General features: G+C 38.6%; 1 protein-coding gene across 2 annotated transcripts in view; it reads right to left on the bottom strand.

The window, feature by feature from the left end:
• The window catches only part of pkp4 (plakophilin 4), a 181,508-nt gene that overhangs the window by 24,794 nt on the left and 136,910 nt on the right, over positions 1-19,804 (bottom strand). For both annotated transcript variants that reach the window (XM_078552220.1, XM_078552221.1), the window contains exons 12-16: positions 17,729-17,912; positions 17,216-17,333; positions 13,615-13,806; positions 11,289-11,462; positions 4,809-4,959 (exon numbers count right to left, since the gene is read on the bottom strand). In XM_078552220.1, coding sequence (XP_078408346.1) covers positions 4,809-4,959; positions 11,289-11,462; positions 13,615-13,806; positions 17,216-17,333; positions 17,729-17,912 — 819 coding nt within the window. The remainder of the gene's footprint in view (positions 1-4,808; positions 4,960-11,288; positions 11,463-13,614; positions 13,807-17,215; positions 17,334-17,728; positions 17,913-19,804) is intronic.

Raw genomic sequence — 19,804 nt, 5'->3', positions numbered from 1 at the left:
CAACAATTTACCTGTTGCAGATGCATCTGTCGATGACAGTATTGGTAGGAGAGACCACTGTTTAGTCCTTGTGGAAATTAAGTCCTGCCTTCACATGAAGGATACCCTCCATCGGGTTGCATCGCACTACCACTATGCTAGATGGGATAGATTTGGAACAGATATAGCAACTCAAAACTGGGCATCCCTGAGGCGCTGTGGGCCATCAGCAGGAGAATTGCATTCAACCAAAATCTGTAACCTCATGACCTAGCATGTCCCCTACCATTACCAACAAGCTGGGGGATCAACCCTGGCTCAAAGAAGATTGTAGGAGGGCATGCCAGGAGCAGAGCCAGGCATACCTAAAAATGAGGCGTCAACCTGATGAAGGTGCAACACAGGACTACTTACATGCCAAACTGTGGCAGCAGAATGCAATAGACAGAGCTAAGCAATCCCACAGCCAATGGCTCAGATCTAAGCTCTGCAGTCCAGTCAGATCCTGTCATGAATAGCAGAGGACAATTAAACAACGCACTGGAGGCAGTGGCTCCACAAATATTCCCATCCTCAGTGATAGGGAAGGCCAGCACATCAGTGCAAAAGACAACGCTGAAACATTTGGCATTTCTGGCTGGGCTGAAGATGCTGTCGAGTGGAGGATCCATCTCAGCCTACTCTTGAGGACCTCAGTGCTACAGATGCCAGTCTTCACCCAATTCGATTCACTGCATGTGATATCAAGAAACGGCTGAAGGCACTGGATATTGCAAAGGCTAAAGGTCCTGACAATATTCAGGCAAGAGCACTGGAGACTTTTGCTTCAGAACAAGTTGCACCCTTAGACAATCTGTTCCAGGACAGCTACAACACTGGCATCTAGCTGGAAAATTACCCAGGTATGTCCTGTTCACAAAAAACAGGACAAAGCCAAGCCGGCAAACTACTGCCCCATCTGTCTACTCTCGATCACAAATTGATGGAAGGTGTCATCAACAGTGCTATCAGGTAGCACTTACTCAGCAATAACCTGCTCACTGATGCTCAGTTTGGGATCCTGCCAAGGCCATTCAGCTCCTGCCCTCATTACCGCCTTGGTCCAAACATGAACGAAAGAGCTGAACTCAAATGATAATGGCTGCCCTCGATACCAAGACAGCTTTTGACCAAGTGTGGCATTAAGTCTTTGCAAAACTGAAGTCAATGAGAATTAGGGGAAAAGCCTCAACTAGCTGGAGTCTTACTTAGCATTAAGGAAGTTGGTTGTGGTTGTTGGAGGTCAATCATCTCAGCCTCAAGACATTGTTGGTGTTTTTCAGGGTAGTGCTCTAGGCCAACCATCTTCAGCTGCTTCAATCATCCCTCCATCAAAGTCAGAAATAAGGATGTTTGCTGATGATTATGTTGAGTAACATTTGTGGCTCTTCAGATACTGAAGCAGTCTCTGTCCATATGCAGTGAGATCTGGACAACATACAGGCCTGGGCTGATAAATGGCAAGTAACATTTGCAGCACACAAGTGCCAGGCAATGATCATCTCCAACAAGACAGAATCTAACCATCTCCCTTGACATTCAATGGCATTACCATCATTAAATCCTCCACTAACAGCATCCTGGGGGGGTTACCATTGACCAGAAAATGAACTAGATTAGCCATAAAAACACGGTGGCCAAAAGAGGTCAGAGGCTGGGAATTCTGAGGTGAGTAACTCATCTCCTGACTCTCCAAAGCCTGTCCACCATCTAACAAGGCTAACAAGGCCGGAGTGCGATGGCATACTCACCATTTTCCTGGATGAGTGTGGCTCCAACCACACTCAAGAAACTCCACACCATCCAGGACAAAGCTTGGCTGGCACCACTTTAAACATACACTCCTTTCACCACTGACTACAGTGGCAGTGGTGTGTACCATCTACAAGATATACTACAGCAACTCACCAAGACTCCTCTGATAGCACTTTCCAAACCATGACCTCCTCCATTGAGAAGTACAAGGGCAAGAGGTGCATGGGAACACCACCACCTGCAAGTTTTCCCCCAAGCCACACACCATCTTGACTTGGAACTATATCACTATTCCTTCACTCTCCCTGGGTCAAAATCCTGGAACTCCCTTCCTATCAGCACTGTGTACCTACACCACATGGACTGCACTGGTACAAGGCAGCAGCTCATCACCACCATCTCGAGGGCAATTAGGGATGGGCAACAAATACTGGCCTAGTCAGCGAAGCCCACTTTCCATGAAAAAAATGTTTAAAAATTGTTATTCATTTTGTCAATTAAACCTATTTAGCACACTTTTGGCTGGATTTCCTCACTGCTTTGTCCATCAGCTCTGAAACGTTGCACAGGAATTTCATTGTGTATATTCAGGTGGAAATAGCTTCAGTATGATTATTTAAATTGCTTCCCAAGTTTCCTCATGCCTTGAGCTACCCTGGAATCCACACACTAGAGTCCCCATTGGCCTCATCTGCATTTGGCAGAATGAAAGCCAGTGGCACAGCAGCTACAAATTTCCTAGTCATCTGGATGCACTTGCATCAACTTAGCCTGAGAAGTATAAAGTGCGGCACTGGTAGAATCATTGGGCAGAGTTCTTAACAAAGAGGGGTCTGGAGAATTTGAACTCAAATTTCTGCTCCTAGAAAACTCAAACATTTTTTTTTGCTATTCTGGCAACACATTTTTCAGAGTCGGGCCATGACAGATTTTAGTACTAAGCACTATTCAACCTTGTGACCTTATTGTATGCCATTATCATGGATCAAGAGGGAGGAGGATCATCACAGATTGGAGCAAGACAAGATAAAAACAGAAAATGCTGGAAATAGTCAGCAGGTCAGACAGCAAATGTCAATGTTTCAGATCGATGTCCTTTTATCAGAACAGATCTGTGGCAAATGTATGGTCATCTACAATGGACCCAAGGAGGATAGAGCAGGGTACTTTGAACGCTGAAAAGCTGGGAACACAGGAGGTCCAGATACACAGATTATTAAAATATCATGAACAGGTACAAAAAATAATCAATAAGGCTAATGGAATGCCAGCCTTTATATCTGGAGGAATGGAGTACATGGAAGTAGAAGCTATTCTTCAGCTATACAAAGCATGGTTACTTCACGCCTAGAGTACCGAAAGTAGTTCCAGGCACACTCTTCTGGAAGGTTATTTGACCTTTGGTGGAGTGCAGCATAGGTTTACCAGAATGATACATGGACTCCTAGGGTTAAATTGCAAGTAGAGATTACACAAACAGGGGCTACATTCCCTGGAATTTAGAAGCTTAAGGGGTGACTTATTTGAAGTTTAAGCAATAAAAAGGGAAAAGATAGGTATATAGCGATACGTTATTTCCACTAGTTGGGGAATCTAGAACTTGTGGTAATTATTCTGATAAGGAGTTAAGGTGCAGGGATTAGGATTTGTCTGATGCCATAAATAAATATATTTTGTACTGCAGAGAAAAAAAGACATTTTCATATCAAACAGCATGTCCCTTCCGCTGTTTGCAAAGGGCAAGGTACAGACTGTACCCAATGGTTAAATTTCAAACAATGCTTGGCAGTTAACTGTCAGTCACCATTAACTGGTGCATTCCCCATGGCAATGCCGCTACAGGGTCCATTTGTCAACCAATCAGCATTCTCTTCTCATGCAGTGTAAAGTTGTTGCTTCCCAACATTGGTATTCTTGTGATTGTCCCAATGACTGCAAGACAAAAAGCTTCGCCAAAATGGCTTTTTCCAGCAATACTCATTTCTGTAGTACCAAACGACTATAAATATTTTTGTAAAAGTATCCACTGTTCTTACACAACACAGAGCTGAAGAGTTAGAAAGTAGTAAAGTCAAATTACTAAAAGAGGCATAACATTTTCTGTTGTCTATTAGCAATACCACGGGAAGTAAACAGTTACAAAAATTGCCAACTACTTCATGCAAAAATAATTTTGTTTGTCCCCCAACAAAATTTTAAATCTAATACCAGGAGTTTAATAAAAACAATTAAGGGTATGCACTTGAAACAGTAATCTCCTTACAAATGACGACTGAACAGCAGTTTTGTTTTTACTAAGAACTATATAAACAATCTAAGTACAGTGGAGGAGTAAAAATTGCAGCCGGAAATTTCTCAGCTGTTCACACTCACCTCGTTGACAGTTGCTCACTTACTGTGATCAGGTGTCTGATCCAGTGTGAGGCCCTCTACAGGACATCAATGAGCAAGACAAGAAATAGCAATGTTCTTCAATTAAGCTGATTGAAAAATACTCAGCCGCAGAATCTAGATCAGGAAGTCTAAATTAGAGTTAAATTATATAAATAAAAAGAGAGATAGGATTAAGAGGGAAATAAACAAAGCAAAAGTGTAAAAAAAATTAAAAATCTTTAACACTAATTAAGTTCTGAAGGAATGAGACTCCACATTGATAAAATTAAATTTTCAGGGCCAGAGGGGCAGTTTGGTAGTAATTAGCACTTAATATACCATTAAATTCATTTGCCCCTGAATGCAGCAGCCCTGAAGTTCTCTGGCACATTTAGTGAGTACCTGGTGACTAGTACCCAAACTTGATGCATGTATTTCAATGCCAAATCTATCAGCAATACATCATTATAATGTGGCTTGTAGACAAGCAGGGTAACTGACCTGCAACTTCTGGATTTCTGTTTTATTGCACCTGTATACTTCAGAGTGGCTGTCCAATTGTTTTCCCCTCAACTGAGTGCTGACAGCCTCCTCACTATTCTTAATGCAAAAGCTGGACCAAGCTTTTTTGACTTGTAAAGCTTTGTTTAATTGTCACATACCTATTAGTTCTTTGTTTCGTACATCAAGGGCCATGTTCCTCAAGGCAGTAGCAACAGAGCAAACAACCCGATCATTGTCCATTCTCAGAAGTTCCACAAGGATTGGAAGGCCTTTCTCTTTTCTGACTGCGGCACGTATATACGCTGCCCACTGACGTCAGGAGGGGAAAAAATAAAAAGTTAATTGAATCAGAACTTGGGAACTTAAGGCTAATACACTATAAGAAATCTATTCATCTGCATGTCTTTAAGCATCAGACATTTTTTTTGTCCAGCACAGCCACTTTTAAATACAATATATCCAAGATGTCAGAACCACTTTTGATGATCATCTATCACTTTCTAGTTTCCCACTTAGCTTTCTAAACAATTAAGACTCAACTATTATGCATCGTTGTGATATGCTTCAAGATACTCGGTTAAATACACTAATGAAAGAATTCACTTCATCTCTTGAAGCAGAGTTAACCAATAATGGTTATTATTCAATTAAGATCCTATAGCGATTTTGGTATTAGTTCGGATATCAAAAATCAAGGGATGGTGCAAGACTTTTGAGCAGGAGAACAGGTTGGTAGCTAAGGACCATAAGTAGTTCCTCAAATTTTAATGCAGCATATTAATTAGGTGCAATTTTTGCTTACTTTAAAAATCTAATAAATTCATTAATTTTACTCTTACTTAATCCTTTCATTTGTAGCTCTATTGAAAAGCAATCCCTCACAAAGTAGCGCTTAGCAGTTCTACAAAATAGGGGAGATATTCCTTTGACATGTGTGGGTGTGTTAAAAGCCAGAAAAAGGAACAGGGTCTAATAACCCCACATCTCTACCCTTGTAGAGTGTAAAGTATATTTTCATTAAAATTTTAAACAGTGCAAGGGCACTGTTGTAGCCTCTTCTGCACCTTTTTCTGGCCTTTACTCAGTCTACACTGCTTCCAAAGAATAATCCATATAAAAGGATTTTTAGAGTTGCTAGCTGTTGAGGGGCATATGGATAACTTTAAAGGGTCAGAAAGATGACCAAACCAGTGGTTTTGACAGAATACCTGACATTTTGTCCCCCTTTGAGCACATCAGATCACAGGAATATCAGCTCATCCAAAGTCCCGAGAAGCTATATTGGTAACAGTGGGAGACTGAGGGCATAGATTCACAAAGGCCTAACTAACTATTATAATGAACCATTATACCTGCCTTCTGCAGGCAAAAGGAACATGTCCATGCATTGCACCTTTTTTGAATTAAACAAAAGCGTGGGGGACAATAGTTCCCTAGTGTATTCTCTGTGGCAACACCTCAACCAAAGTCAACTTGCCAGCTAATCAGCAGCCTTTTCTCATGCGGCATAAACTGTTGCTCCCTTTGAAATTAGACATTCTTGCATCTGTCCTGATGAGTGCAAGACAAAAAGTTTTAACAGCGTGTCTCCTTTTTCAGCAATACTTATATTGAATTGTTATTCACAAGCACCACAATTACAACTCATCATACTTTGTGAAACTTAACGAGAGAAGGCATTATTGTAGGAAATGTGAATCTTTTTATACTCTATCTTTTAATTTTTTTAAACTTGTGCGTGTTAAGTTTCTTTTTTATGTGCATTTTTTTAATGAACTCCTGGTAGATGAAGGGCTAATACTAAAAGCATGTTTAAGGCATATGACCGGTGCAACTTCAGTCAAATCAAAGTCACACTATAATGTGAATTGAAAGTGTGAATAACAAAAGGGAAGTTGAGACAGATGTCCAAACAATGATACCAGTTGTTATCAAAGAATATGCTTTGAAACATATAGATCATGGACTTTGGAGCTATAACTAAATGAGTATAAGAGTTAAGTCCAGCAAATGGTTCTACAGGAAAAAGTTAATGTTAGGCTGTTTAGGTGTTGAGGATATCCTGTTCATGGGTCCATGACCATTGACAAATGGAATAACAAGATTGAAGTATGACAGCAATAAGAAAACAGCATCAGCCCTGGCTACAGAGGATAAAAAAGGACAGTGAAAAAAGGTTCAGCAGGCAGATTTGAAGACATAGGGAAAGAAGAACAGAAGTTACAAGCTGTCTGCAGCCACTATAGTCAGTGGGAAGCACGAACTACCTGAACTAGGATATCGACTGCCTTCTTTTAAGTATATCCTTTGCTGCTCAATAAACTGTCCTCATACCATCAGCCTAATACCACATATCAAATATCTCCCTGATCGAGATTCATTGTCTGGTCTCTGAACCTCTTACATAATGGGCTGATAATCAGTCAATACCCACAATGCCAGAAACCACATTTGTAGGCACTGTAATTCCTACCCAATAATGTCTAGGGTTTAGGGTAGCAGGGAGCCAGATGTAAAGCTGTGCCATCTGCTGCTAATGTCCACAGTGTTGGTGCAGCCAGTGATAGTGCCAGTTGGCTGCAACCCTAAGCTGGTAGTATGGGGTTCCTTCCCCTTCATTTGTATCCATTACTTAATTCCCTACTCAAACGAGCCTTGGCCAAGGCTTCCAATGAGCTGAAATGATTTTTGAGCCTTTCAAAGCTTCTTGAATTACATTCTGCAATTGTGACACTTATCTTTAATTTTCCCCATCCCATTAAATTTTAATTTACTTTCAATTTCTACTCCTACCACTAGTGTGCTGTCTATATCTGTCCGAGTCTGTACCTGGATCAGTGAAAAACTGCAAATGATCTCACCAGGAAATTAAAGTGCTATTAGCACTCGGCCATTCCAGTGATATCGGCAATTGTACGTAACACTTAGAATTGACAGAGAAAAATCTATTCCAATGTTTCAACTAAAGCTATATGTAGACACAAATTTATTTACAGATGTGCACAGGAGATTTCAATTTAAAATATTTGTTAGTCCTTGTGGTTAAACGTTGCATTCAGATTAAAGAAAATTCTCATCTAGAACAGGTTCTCTAATATTTTATTTTTGAAGCAACTTGAAACTGCAATGAACTTTTACACTTATGTAATGTTGCAAGTATAGACTATGAAAATAAATACTTTCCATATTTTCATTGACACATTGGTATCACAACATTACTAGTGGCAAAAAAATTTTTTTTGCATAAAACAAAGTTAATAAATTGTTTAAATTCTAGCAATGCAACTTCATATTTCACACAATAAACGGCACACAGATGCAATGGAATTTACTAATACTAACTTAATAACAGCTCATTGAAGACTGCCTCAGTCAAAAATTCAACAAATGGCTCAAGTTAATTCTGGTGTTTTGAAACTAAAGGTGGAAGTGTTATCTTAGTTACACCCAAGATAGCTTTAGTGTATATATACATGAAACATACTAGGAAGATCTTTGGTTACCTTATCTCAAGTAGAACAGAGAAGGAATACTGCAATTGGCGTCATGGCTCTGAGTTAGGAAAGCAAAGAACAAATAGCCAGAATTCTCATTCAAGATTTCTTTCCAGCAACAACTCCAAGTCTGTGTGGAGAGGTATGGGTAATACCAGACAAGGAGATGATCTAACTCAAACTATTTTGATGAGTGATATCATTGAATTGTACAGCATGGGGGGTAGCTATTTGACCCATTGTGTCTGTACTGTTTCTCTAATTCTTCACTTTTTCCCATGCCCTTTCAGGTTGAACTATTCATCCACTTTCCCTTCAAAATATATTACAAATTTTGCTTCCACCAGTGCTGGTGGTAAAGCATTACAAATCCTAACAACCTTCTGCATAGAAGAAAAATTCTCCTAACCTTTCCTTTCATTCATTCTTCTGGTATCAATGTTCCCTGCTCAGTTTGCATTGTTTTCACATAACGTCTGCCTCTCCCAGCTGCAGCCTTTCCTGATGCCTAGATGCACTATATAGGTGGAAGATACAGAACTTAATATATAATAGCTAGATTGAACAGCCATAATATGGTGTACAAAGAATAGTGTTTTATTGATAAGCCACATTCAATTTCATGAAATGTTGACTGGGATGGTGGGATCTGGTGACATTATACAGGTAACTAAGTACTGTTTCCATGGCACATGCACATTTTTAGTTCTCTTCTTGGCCTGCAGTTGAACTACTGGGCATTCCAAGATGACAGTCAACAATACAGACTTGTATTGAGGACACAAACTAACAAGGCTTAAACAGGCTACCCACCTAACAATCTTCTATTATAAAGTAAAACACAATATGGAAAAGGTTTCCAATTGTGTGGTTTGAAAATTTGCTTTAAATCAACAGTCAACTCACTCCTGAACATATAATGTAAACCTGAGCTGTCTCGAAGTACTAAATGGGACAAAATGAAGCTGCAACAGAGTCACGACGTAATATTCGTATCAACCTGATACTACTAGTTTTAGACAGCATTGAAAAAGTATGGAGACATCTAAATATGTCCTAAAAAAATTTCACACTTTGGTGCAATACCCAATCCTAGTCGCTAGGTAATATTGTTCAGAAATAAGGCAGAACATTTCAACAGTATACACTGAGGAGGAAAATCACACCAATTCCACACAACGACGGGATTAGGGTACTACAAGGCAATGAGTTACTCAAATTAATGGGCCAGATTTTACAGTGCCAGAAGTGACAACACGTTCAACGATTGCCACTACGGCACATCGATGAGGCTCCACAACTTCCAAGTGCACATGCATTGGAGTGCGCTAATCATAAGGTTGTTATGGATCAACCAATCCTATTCCAAGGTTTTGTTACTTCAAACGCTAACCAAAGAACCAGTGCATATTTAGGCTAACTGCCCACTAATTCCAAATTAATTATACTTAAACTTTACATCAGTATTCTCATGCATAAGGGGCCATATCTCAATTTATGAGCAACTAACGACGAAGCCCATTCCCTTTTAAAAGTTAAAATGGATTGACTTTTCAACATGAAAACTTTCAAAAATCTGATAAATCTGTTAAAAAAGTAAAATCTATGACTTTTTAACCATGATTTATCATACTTCTAAAATATTGCTTTTTAAGTTGATTTCTGATCAAAATAGTACATTTTTGAAGAGGTTCTATTTTTAATTTTGTAAAATTAATGTTTACTAAAAATGTGATTTTCTAATGCCCATTTTCCCCAATGTTTCCCATTGTAAGCCACACCCACAACTGCCTGTCTTTTTCGACTGAACTAGCCTGCGCTGCTGGCCATCGTTGTAACCTACAATAAGAGGGAATCTGAGCACAAGGTAGCCGAAATTCTCATTACTGGGATCGCAGAAGGTTGATAGAGATTTATTCAATGTCAGCACCCCATGCTGCCACTGACTATAAAATCCAGGCCATTAATGTTTTCCACTAGACAAAAAACATCAGGCCAATATGATGGCCTTTTACTTAGAATGTTCAAACCTCTCTTTTGGAAGCTTGTACTTTCTGCAAAGGCTGGGAAATACAGTGGATTGTCACATCACCCTCTCATGTTAGATCCAGCTCAGCCTAAAGAGCTGAAATGCTCCATCTTCTCACATTAAAACTGGGAGAGCAAGTAGAAAAACTATTAAAACATGCAAATTCCAGGTTCTATAAACAGAGGTACAGGATGAAAAGAGTTAATAGTAATGTTAAATCTATACAATTCATTGGTTAGGCTGCAGTTAGAATATTGTTTAGTTTTACATTATTTTAGGAGGGATATCAAGGACATCAAGGTGGTACAGAAGTGATGCACAAAGGTGGTAGGATGGTTGGATGAGAGACTTCAGTTATGAGAGACTAGGACTTTTGTCATTAAAATAAAGAGATGTTCAAGTAATTCTGATGAGTAATTTGGAGAAAACTATGGCTACTGAATGGTGAATTGGTAACAAGGTTGACAAACTTAAGATCACCATAAAAAGAATGAAGAGAGTTTTTTTTATATAGAGTCTTGGAATGCTCTATCAGAAATGTGCTGGAAGCGGAATCTTTAATTACTTTTTAAAAGAAAAATTACATTGAATTTAAAATTAAAGAGTATGTAACAAAGGAACAGGCCATTTGGTCCAGCTAGTCCTTGCTGATGTTTATACTTCATGTAAGTTCCATATTTAAGTTCAGAAGGCAATGGGGAAAGGGGAAGGTAATGGAACTAAGTGAACAGCTTTTTCTAGGGAGTTGGCACAGACATGATGGACTAAATGATCATCTTTGAAATGTAAAGTTCTATGGTCAGTTGCAACCCTATGCAGTGGACATGAACTCAAAAACGGTTGTAACTTTTTTCTAGTTGGCTGAGAATTGCCAACTTAAAAAAATGGAAAAAAGCGTTAATACAATAGATGGTACTCCTCAGAGGTTGCAGCAGGACGCAAGAGAGCTTCAGCCTGTATCTGGATCGAAAAAAGCTGAGTTAGGACCACTAGATACCAAAACAATGGGGCCTAAAGATGGTAAAAAGTGTTGCAATTCATAGAAGGGCATTACTTACTTTGATAAACACAAGTGCATAATTTATTATATATTGTACATATAACTTTGGAATTACCTTCCAGTTTCCTGCTGATAAGTTCTGTAGAGATCCAGCAGATCCTTCCAATGTAGCTGGGTTTGAACTTTCAGCAAGGAGAGTGAGATATGGTTTCACTATTGATGGATGCCACAACATTTCAACTCCTTTGGGAGATTTAGAAAATCCAGGGATAGGACCTACTCCATCCCACTGTAAATAAAAAGTATTGGCTTAAAAGCAGCAGGATCTCTATAATTTCATTCCATGCACAATTGAAAGTTAATAATTTAGTTGCTACTTGGCTGTGTTATTTACATTGCTTAATTCACATTATTGGATAACTCGTCTTTTTTATCCACTAAAAATTACTTGAGATGTCAAGAATAGTTGAGGCCAACAATAAATCTACTAAACTATCTAATGAAAATACACTTTGGTGGGAAAAATTAAAAATGAGAGAATGTGGCATTTTGAAAATCTTTTATTCATTCATAGGATGTAGTTGTCTCTGGCAAGGCCAGAATTTATTGCCCATTCCTATTGCCCATTATTGGTGGTGGTGAGCCACTTTATTAACTATGTGGCATGCAAGGCCATTTCAGAGGGCAGTTAAGTGTCAGCATTGATGGCCTGGAGTGATATATAGGTCTGATCGGGTAAGGGTGACTTCCCAAAGCACATTAGCAAATCCCATAAGTTTTTACAACAACCCGGTTGTTATTTGGTTACCATTATTGATACTAGCTTTTTATTCCAGATTTCCTTAATTAACTAAATTTAAAATCCCCAGTTGCCACTGTGGATTTTGAATTCATGCCTCCAGATCATTTGTCTGAACCTCTGGATTACTAGTCCAATAATGCAACCACTATGCTACCGTTCTCAGTATCTAATTAAGATAATGCACTGTAGTTGTCCATTGCTCCTATAACGCTCCTTGTGATATTTTGGTATGTCAAAGAATTAAGTTGCATTCAAATAGTGTCCTTCGTGACCTCAGAATGTTTCAAAGTACTTCACATTCAATGAAGTACTTTTGAAGTATAATCACTATTGTAATGTAGATAAACACAGCAGCCATTTGCACACATTAAAGATCCCACAAACAACAATAGGATGAATGACCAGGAAATGTTTAAGTGACATTGATTACAGTGACCCTATTACACAGAAATGAGTCATTTGGCTGAATTGGCCTGTGTCACCCTTTGTGATCCATGAGTCTTTTCTCACCCCTCTTCATCAAACCCTATCAAAGAACCCTTTTATTCTTTTTGCTTTCATGTGCTTATCTACCTTTCCCTTAAAACCACCTATGCCATTTGCCTCAATTACCCCTTGTAGTAGCACATTTCACATTCTTGGCATTTTTGGGGTAAAGAAGCTTCTTCTGATTTTCCTACTGGATTTATTAGTGACTACCTTATGTTTATGGTCATAAATTATGATCCCACAAGTGGAAATCATCTTTAAGTCTAACCTATTAAACTTTTCCATTATCTGAAAAAATCTTTGTAGGCACACCTTGATGTTCTCTTTGAGATATAAGCCTCAGTCTGTTCAATCTTAATAACTGTATCCTCTCAATTCTGGTATCATTCTTTTAAAATCTTTTTTGCAATTAAATTCTAGTGCCTCTATATCCTTTTTATATTAGGGAGACCAGAATTATGTATAGTACTCCAAGTGTGGTCTAACCAAGGTTTGATACATATTTAACATAACTCCTCTGCTTTTCAATTCTACCCTACTAGAAAGGAACCCCAGTGCTTTGCTTGATTTTCTGAATAGTCCCATTATTCTGTGCCACTAATTTGTGATTTATGATTGTGTACCTCTAGATCACTTTGTCCTCTACTCCATTTAAACTATTATCCTGGCAGGATGTGGCCTTTATTCTTTCCACCAAAATGCATGACCTCACACTTATCTATATTGAAATTAATTTGCCAATCTTACACACATTTTGGAAGTTTATTGTACTTGTTGCATTCTTCTTTCATGTAAAATATTTCATCCACTTCAAATCTGGCACCTTCTGCAAATTTTGGAAATTCTTAAGTCCTCCATTTATTGATGCTCAAGCTTGGATTAACTGATGTATTCAGCAGAGAATATACTATATATATTGATAAGGTGGCTTGCAAGCTCTAGGTTTCCCAGTGAACACTTCAATCATGCATTACAGTGACTATTTTATGTTCACAGTCAGTTCGGCCTTGTTGCCATTTTTAATACTATCACCTTGTCCCTCAAATTTATTTCAGCATTTGCTAATTTTTTTTGGTGATTCAGCTCCCATTGGGGACTACAAACACAGCTTCAAATCAAATCCCAGTTTCAGTGAAAGGCAAACTTTTACCTGATCTTCCTGGGGTTCTTTTTTTTTCTTTTTCTTCTTCTTACCCCAGCAACCAGTTTCAGCATCTTTATTAGGAGAGTCATTACCAAGTAACCCATCAAGCTCACTTGTGCCCATCAGACGAGCTTGTGGAACCTCTAGTTCTAAGCGATAAGACAGGTTTCTCAGGATGCAAACACAGTTTTCAACAGTCTAAAACAACAAACATAATTTGAATGCCACTTACATCAGTTATATTTGAACAAACGTGGTAATTTTAATCAACTTTTGCCTCAGTAAGGCATCTAAACTTGGCTACACTTCATGAACAAGTTTTGCTGTTTTTGTTGAAGCTTCCCATGAAAACTTATGACTCCAACTTAGTGTGGGGATTACAAAATAGTAAAAGGGACCTTTCCCAAGAACACAAGAAACAGGAGCAGCAGTAGGCCATTTGGCCTCTCGATCCTGCTCTGACATTCAATAAGATCATGTTTAATCCAATTGTGACCTCAACTCCATTTTCCTTCCTGTGCCCCCCAAAAACCCTAGATTCCCTTGTAGATCAAAAATCTATCTAACTCAACCTTGAATATATTCAATGGCCCAGCCTCCACTGCTCTCAGGGGTAGAGAATTCATAAGATTCATGACCCTCTGGAGAAGAAATTCCTCATCTCAAATGGGAGATCCCTTATTTTGAATTTGCGCCCTCAGTTCTAGATTTCTCTCAAAGGGAAAACATCCTCTCAGCATCTACCCATTAAGCTCCCTTAGAATCTTATATTAATAAACTCACCTCTCATTCCTCTAAACTCCAATGAGTGTAGGCCCAACGCACTCAACTCTTCCTCATAAGACAACCCCTTTATTCCAGGAATCAGCCAAGTGAATCCCCTCTGAACTGCTTCTAATGCAAGCATATCCTTCCTTAAGTAAAAAGGCCAGAAATTTATGCTATATTCTAGGTGGGGTCTCACCAATGCCCTGCACAATTGTAGCGAGGCTTCCCTACTTTCATATTCCATTCCCCTTATAATAAAGGCCAACATTCCATCTGCCTTCTTGTTGTATCTGCATGTTAACTTATGATTCACATATGAGGACACTGAAGTTCCTCTGTACCGCAGCATTTTGAGGTCTTCTCCATTAAAATATTACTCTGCTTTTCTATTCTCCCAAAGTGGGCAACCTCACATTTTCACACATTATATTTGATCTGCCAAATTTTTACCCACTCAACCTATCAATATCCCTTTGCAGACTCCTTGGGTCCTCCTCACAACTCGCTTACCTACTTATCTTTGTATTGTCAGCAAATCTGGCTACAATACACTTTGTTAATTCATCCAAGTCATTAATATAGATTTTAAATATTTGAGGCTCTGGCACCATTTCCTGTGGCACTCCATTAATTTGCCAAACTGAAAATGGACCCTTCATACCAACTCTGTTTCCCTCAGTTGCCAGCCAATCCTCTATCCATGTTAATGATTATCCCCAACACCATGAGCTTGTATCTTACGTAGTAACCTTTTGTGTGGCACCTTATCAAAAGCATATGGATATCCTACATCTACTGGTTCTCCTTTATCTATCCTAATTGCTACATTCTCAAAGAACTCAAACGTATCAAACATGATTTCCCTTTTGTAAATATGTGAATTCTGCTTAATTGTATTTTGATTTTCTAAATGTCCTGCTACTACTTCGCTAATAATATATTCCAGCAATTTCCCAATGACAGATGTTAGGCAACCAGCCCATAGTTTCCTGCATTCAATTTCCTCCTTTCTTAAATAGAGGTGTTAATATTTGCGGTCTTCCAATCCACTGGGACCTTTTCAGAATCTAAGGAATTTTGGAAGATTACTACCAATGCATCTAATCTCTCTGCAGCCACTTCTTTTAAGACCCGCAGGTGCAGGGGACTTGTCAGCCTTTAGTCCCATTAATTTTCCTAATAATTTTTCTCCAGTGATAGTGATTGCTTTAAGTTCCTCCCCTCACTCTTGCCCTTTGATTCTCTACTATTGTTCGGATGCTCGTATCCTCTACCATGAAGAGGGATACAAAATACTTGTTTAAGTCTCTACCGTTTGCTTGTTTCATCCTTTAAGGAACCAACATTTACATTAGCTACTCTCTTCCTTTTTATATATACACACTTGTAGAAGCTCTTACTATCTGTTTTTTTTATTTCTTGCTAACTTACTCTCATTCTAATTTCTCCCTCTATTTTTTTCATCATTGTTTGTTGATTTCTGAATTTTCCCAATGTTCTGGCCTACCACCAGTCTTCACAGCATGATAGGTCTTTTCTTTCAATTTGATACCATCCTTAGCTTCCTTAGTTAAGAATAGTGGTGTATCCCTCCTGGAGAGTCTCTTTCAATGGAATATGTCATTGTTGAAAATTATGCAATATCTCCTTAAATGTCTGCCATGCTGATTGTCTTATCTTTTAATCTATTTTCCCAGTCCACTGTTACCAACTCTATCTTCATACCTTTGTAACTGCCTTAAGACACTAGTTACGTACCCACGTTTCTCTCCCTCAAACTGAATATGTAAGACCATTAATGAACGTTGTCTCACTAGACATTGCCAGCTCTAAATTAGCCTGTTACCTGGTTGGTACGAGAACGTATTGTTTTGAGAAACTGTCCCGAGTACACTATGAACTCATCCTCCAGGTTACCTTTGCCAAATTGATTTGGCCAATCTAAAAGATTAAAATCACCCATGATTATTTCAGTACCTTTCTAACAAGCCCCCATTTTTTGATGTATGTCCTGTTCTAGTGTAGCGACTGTTAGGGGGCCTATAAATGATTCCCACTGGTGACTTCCTTCCCTTGCTATTTCTTATCGCCACTCAAAATGATGATACATTTTCATCTTCTGAGCCAAGATCATTGTTCACATATGTACTCATCCTTTTCTTTTTAAAAGAGAGCTACCCACCTTCTTTCCTTTCCATCTTTCCGAATGTCAAATACCCTTGAATATTCCGTTCCCATCTTGGTCATTTTGCAACCACATTTCTGCAATGGCCATATCATACCCATTTCTTTCTAGTTATGCTAACCCACTGTGCAAAGTGGATCTTTCACCTGCCATTATGAAGCACTGCTAGTGATATTTGAGGAAGTTAAGCCTACCTTCCTTCAGTCAGGGGATCAACAAGAACCTTGATCACTACACCAGCTTGAGGACCCGACTATGTGTTTCTACCCCATTAGAGATTTAGGTATAGTTAGAAAATAATTTTACATGAAAAATATTTGTTATATTATATTCCATGAGATTATTTCTGTAGTTACAAAAACCTAAAATTGAAAGACTATTAAAAGGCTAAAAATGTGATTACTCTTAAATGCTGCTGGTGTCTGTGACGCCTAAACAACAAAATTTAGTGCCTTCAAGAGAAAAAAGTGGAAGGTAGGAAAACTAAGAACTAAAAGGTCAAGTGCTTTAAGCAATTCATTTATTTTTAAGTTCAGTGACTGTGTTATAAGATTTTTGCAGCACATACTGAATAAATTAAAATAATAAGTGAAACCACTGTTAAGTGGAGCAAATCACAGTAAACATCCTGTCCAGGGAGCAGAAATCACAAACCTTGCTATCATAATCTGCAGTGTTAACGCACATCTGGATTACATATAGTAAGGAATCCACCAACCCCTCACAAGATCGGATCTTCTTTCGAGCCTCTTCACCAGCAGAGCTAAGATTTCTGCAAGATGGCAAACTTATTAAAATGTAGCTCGCTAACATATACAAGTAATTATAAACATTTCATTGAATTAAAAGATAATGAAACTAGGCACTTTTCATACATGAAGAATAGCCACTTGCACAAGCCATTGGCTGCCCATGGAATTAAACTCTAGGTGAGTTAACATCTTGAGTGGTGATTAAAAAAGGGCAAAATTGACCGAGAAAATATGAGTGAGAAAACAAAAAAATTTAAAACTAAAAAAAAATTTGATCTTATCTAGTAAAATCGATTCTTTGAAAACTTTCATACTTAACTGCATACGAATTAACTACTTTTAGTTTTATAGTTTCAATCCTTCAATATACTTCTATAGTTATGACCTTTGAGCGGAGGATAATTTACTTACATACCTTAGACATCCAGTAGTATTTCGTAGTACTAAAGAAGTTTGGAATTTCACTTTTCTGTCTTCATCAAAAGAAGAACTGCTCCACCCAGAATGAGGTATCACTACGCTATTTGTGAGAGTTGTTAGAGCATCACGAATAATTGGCATCTTCACTGCATCACATGAAGACAAGTTCCAGAGGACTCCTAAAACATATTGAAATGTATATTCATTTCCCAGCACTTACTGGTTTGGTAACCGCAGAGCTTTCTTTCCCTTCCCCAGAGTGAACAACATTCAAATTTTCAAAATTGGTTCTGACTGGGGTAGAGGTTATATACATTGAGATGCAAAGTATTTCAGCAGGGTTTCTCTGATAATCCACTGTAACTTGGGTAGATACGCGAGATAAATGGCTTAATGACCGGTTATGCTACTTCTGAGTTTTTTGACAATTCTCTGCCGCAGTTTTGGTGGACAATTAGGAGAACCTCTAACAAACATCTTAACCAATTTAAATGTTGAAATTTTACTTCATCTCTTTCTTTACAATACTGACAAGAACAGAGATCACAATACTGACAAGAACAGAGATCAGAGTCAATTTCCAATTATTCTTTGACATTTAAAAGCTGGGATTGCAGATATTCATTTCAGTTGCTCAACATATACAACCCCAAGAAAATTCAGAAGACATTCTTAAAGCTCTTAATACACAGTAGAGGTGAAATGCCTTTGTTGACAACCACCAGAATAGCCAGGATCGACAAAATAGGAAATCTCAAATCCCAATTTGTATTCAAATCTGGTCATTAAAATTATGAAAAGGATGAGTTGCAAACCCCAGGTCACATTTTCACTGAGATTTTTGCATTAGATTCCTCCATATTGTAGTCCATTTTAAATACCACTAGGTTTTTGGATTGCAATAAGACCCACCTCCATCTAGTAACAGAATCAATCACTCACTCTAACCTTTTGTCCCTGGTAGTCACATACAACTCAAACAGACAGTGTAAGGCCCAGGTAGAGATATCACTTAAAGAGATCTGAACTTGGGGTTCCATTCAAGAGCCTGAAAACACTCCTGAAAACTCTGCCCCTTTTTTTACTGGGATATGGTTCCACACGGCAATATCCTTTGGTAACTTGGCAAAGTGGTCATTATTGTGTATGAACCTAGACAGTCAGCACTGTTGTCAAAGGCCTGTTTTCACCTGATGAAAAACTTGAAATTACCAGCAATGATCACTACATATTGAAATGTAGAAGGTGTGGGTGATTTTTGTTCTACAACCCAGGATGCTTCCCCAAGCTGAGGTTTGCTACTCAGCTACTGTTGGAACACAATAATGAGGAAGCAGCATTTGGCCCCTTGAGCCTGCTCTGCCATTCAATAGGATCATGGGCTGATCTGATTGTGGCCTCACCTCCACTTTACTGCAAGTCTTCCATAACCTTTGGCATGTCTCATAACACTCAACTCTCTTGTCGAGCAAAAATCTAACTTAGCCTTGAACATATTCAATGACCCAGCCTCAATTGCTCTCTGGGGAAGAGAATACCACAGACTAGTGAACCCCAGAAAAAAATTCTCACCTCAGTATTAAATGGGAGACCCCTAATTTTTAAAACTGTGTCCCCTAGTTTTAAACTCTCCCACAAGGGGAAACATCCTCTGAGCATCTACCTTCTCAAGTTCCCTCAGAATCTTATATTTCAATAAGATCACCTCTCATTCTTTTAAACTCCAATGAGCATGGACCCAATATACTCAACCTTTCCTCAGAAGGCAACCCCTTCATTCCAGGAATTAATTGAGCGAACATTCTCTAAACTGCTTCAAATCCAATTATATCCTAAGTAAGGAGACCAAAACTGTACACAGTACTCCAGATGCAGTCTAAGGCCCTGTGCAGCTGCAGCAACACTTCTCTACTTTTACACTCTATTCCCCTTGCAATAAATGCCAACATTCTATTTGTATTCCTAATCACTTGCTTGACCAGCCTAGCAAGTTTTTGTGATTCATGTACAAGGGCACCCAGATCTCTGTATCGTAGAGTTTTGCAGTCACTCTCCATTTAAATCTCCCCAC

This window comes from Cetorhinus maximus, chromosome 11 (genome assembly GCF_964194155.1).
Source record: "Cetorhinus maximus chromosome 11, sCetMax3.hap1.1, whole genome shotgun sequence".
NCBI classification, from domain to species: Eukaryota; Metazoa; Chordata; class Chondrichthyes; order Lamniformes; family Cetorhinidae; genus Cetorhinus; species Cetorhinus maximus.
This window is presented reverse-complemented; position numbering and strand designations above follow the sequence as displayed.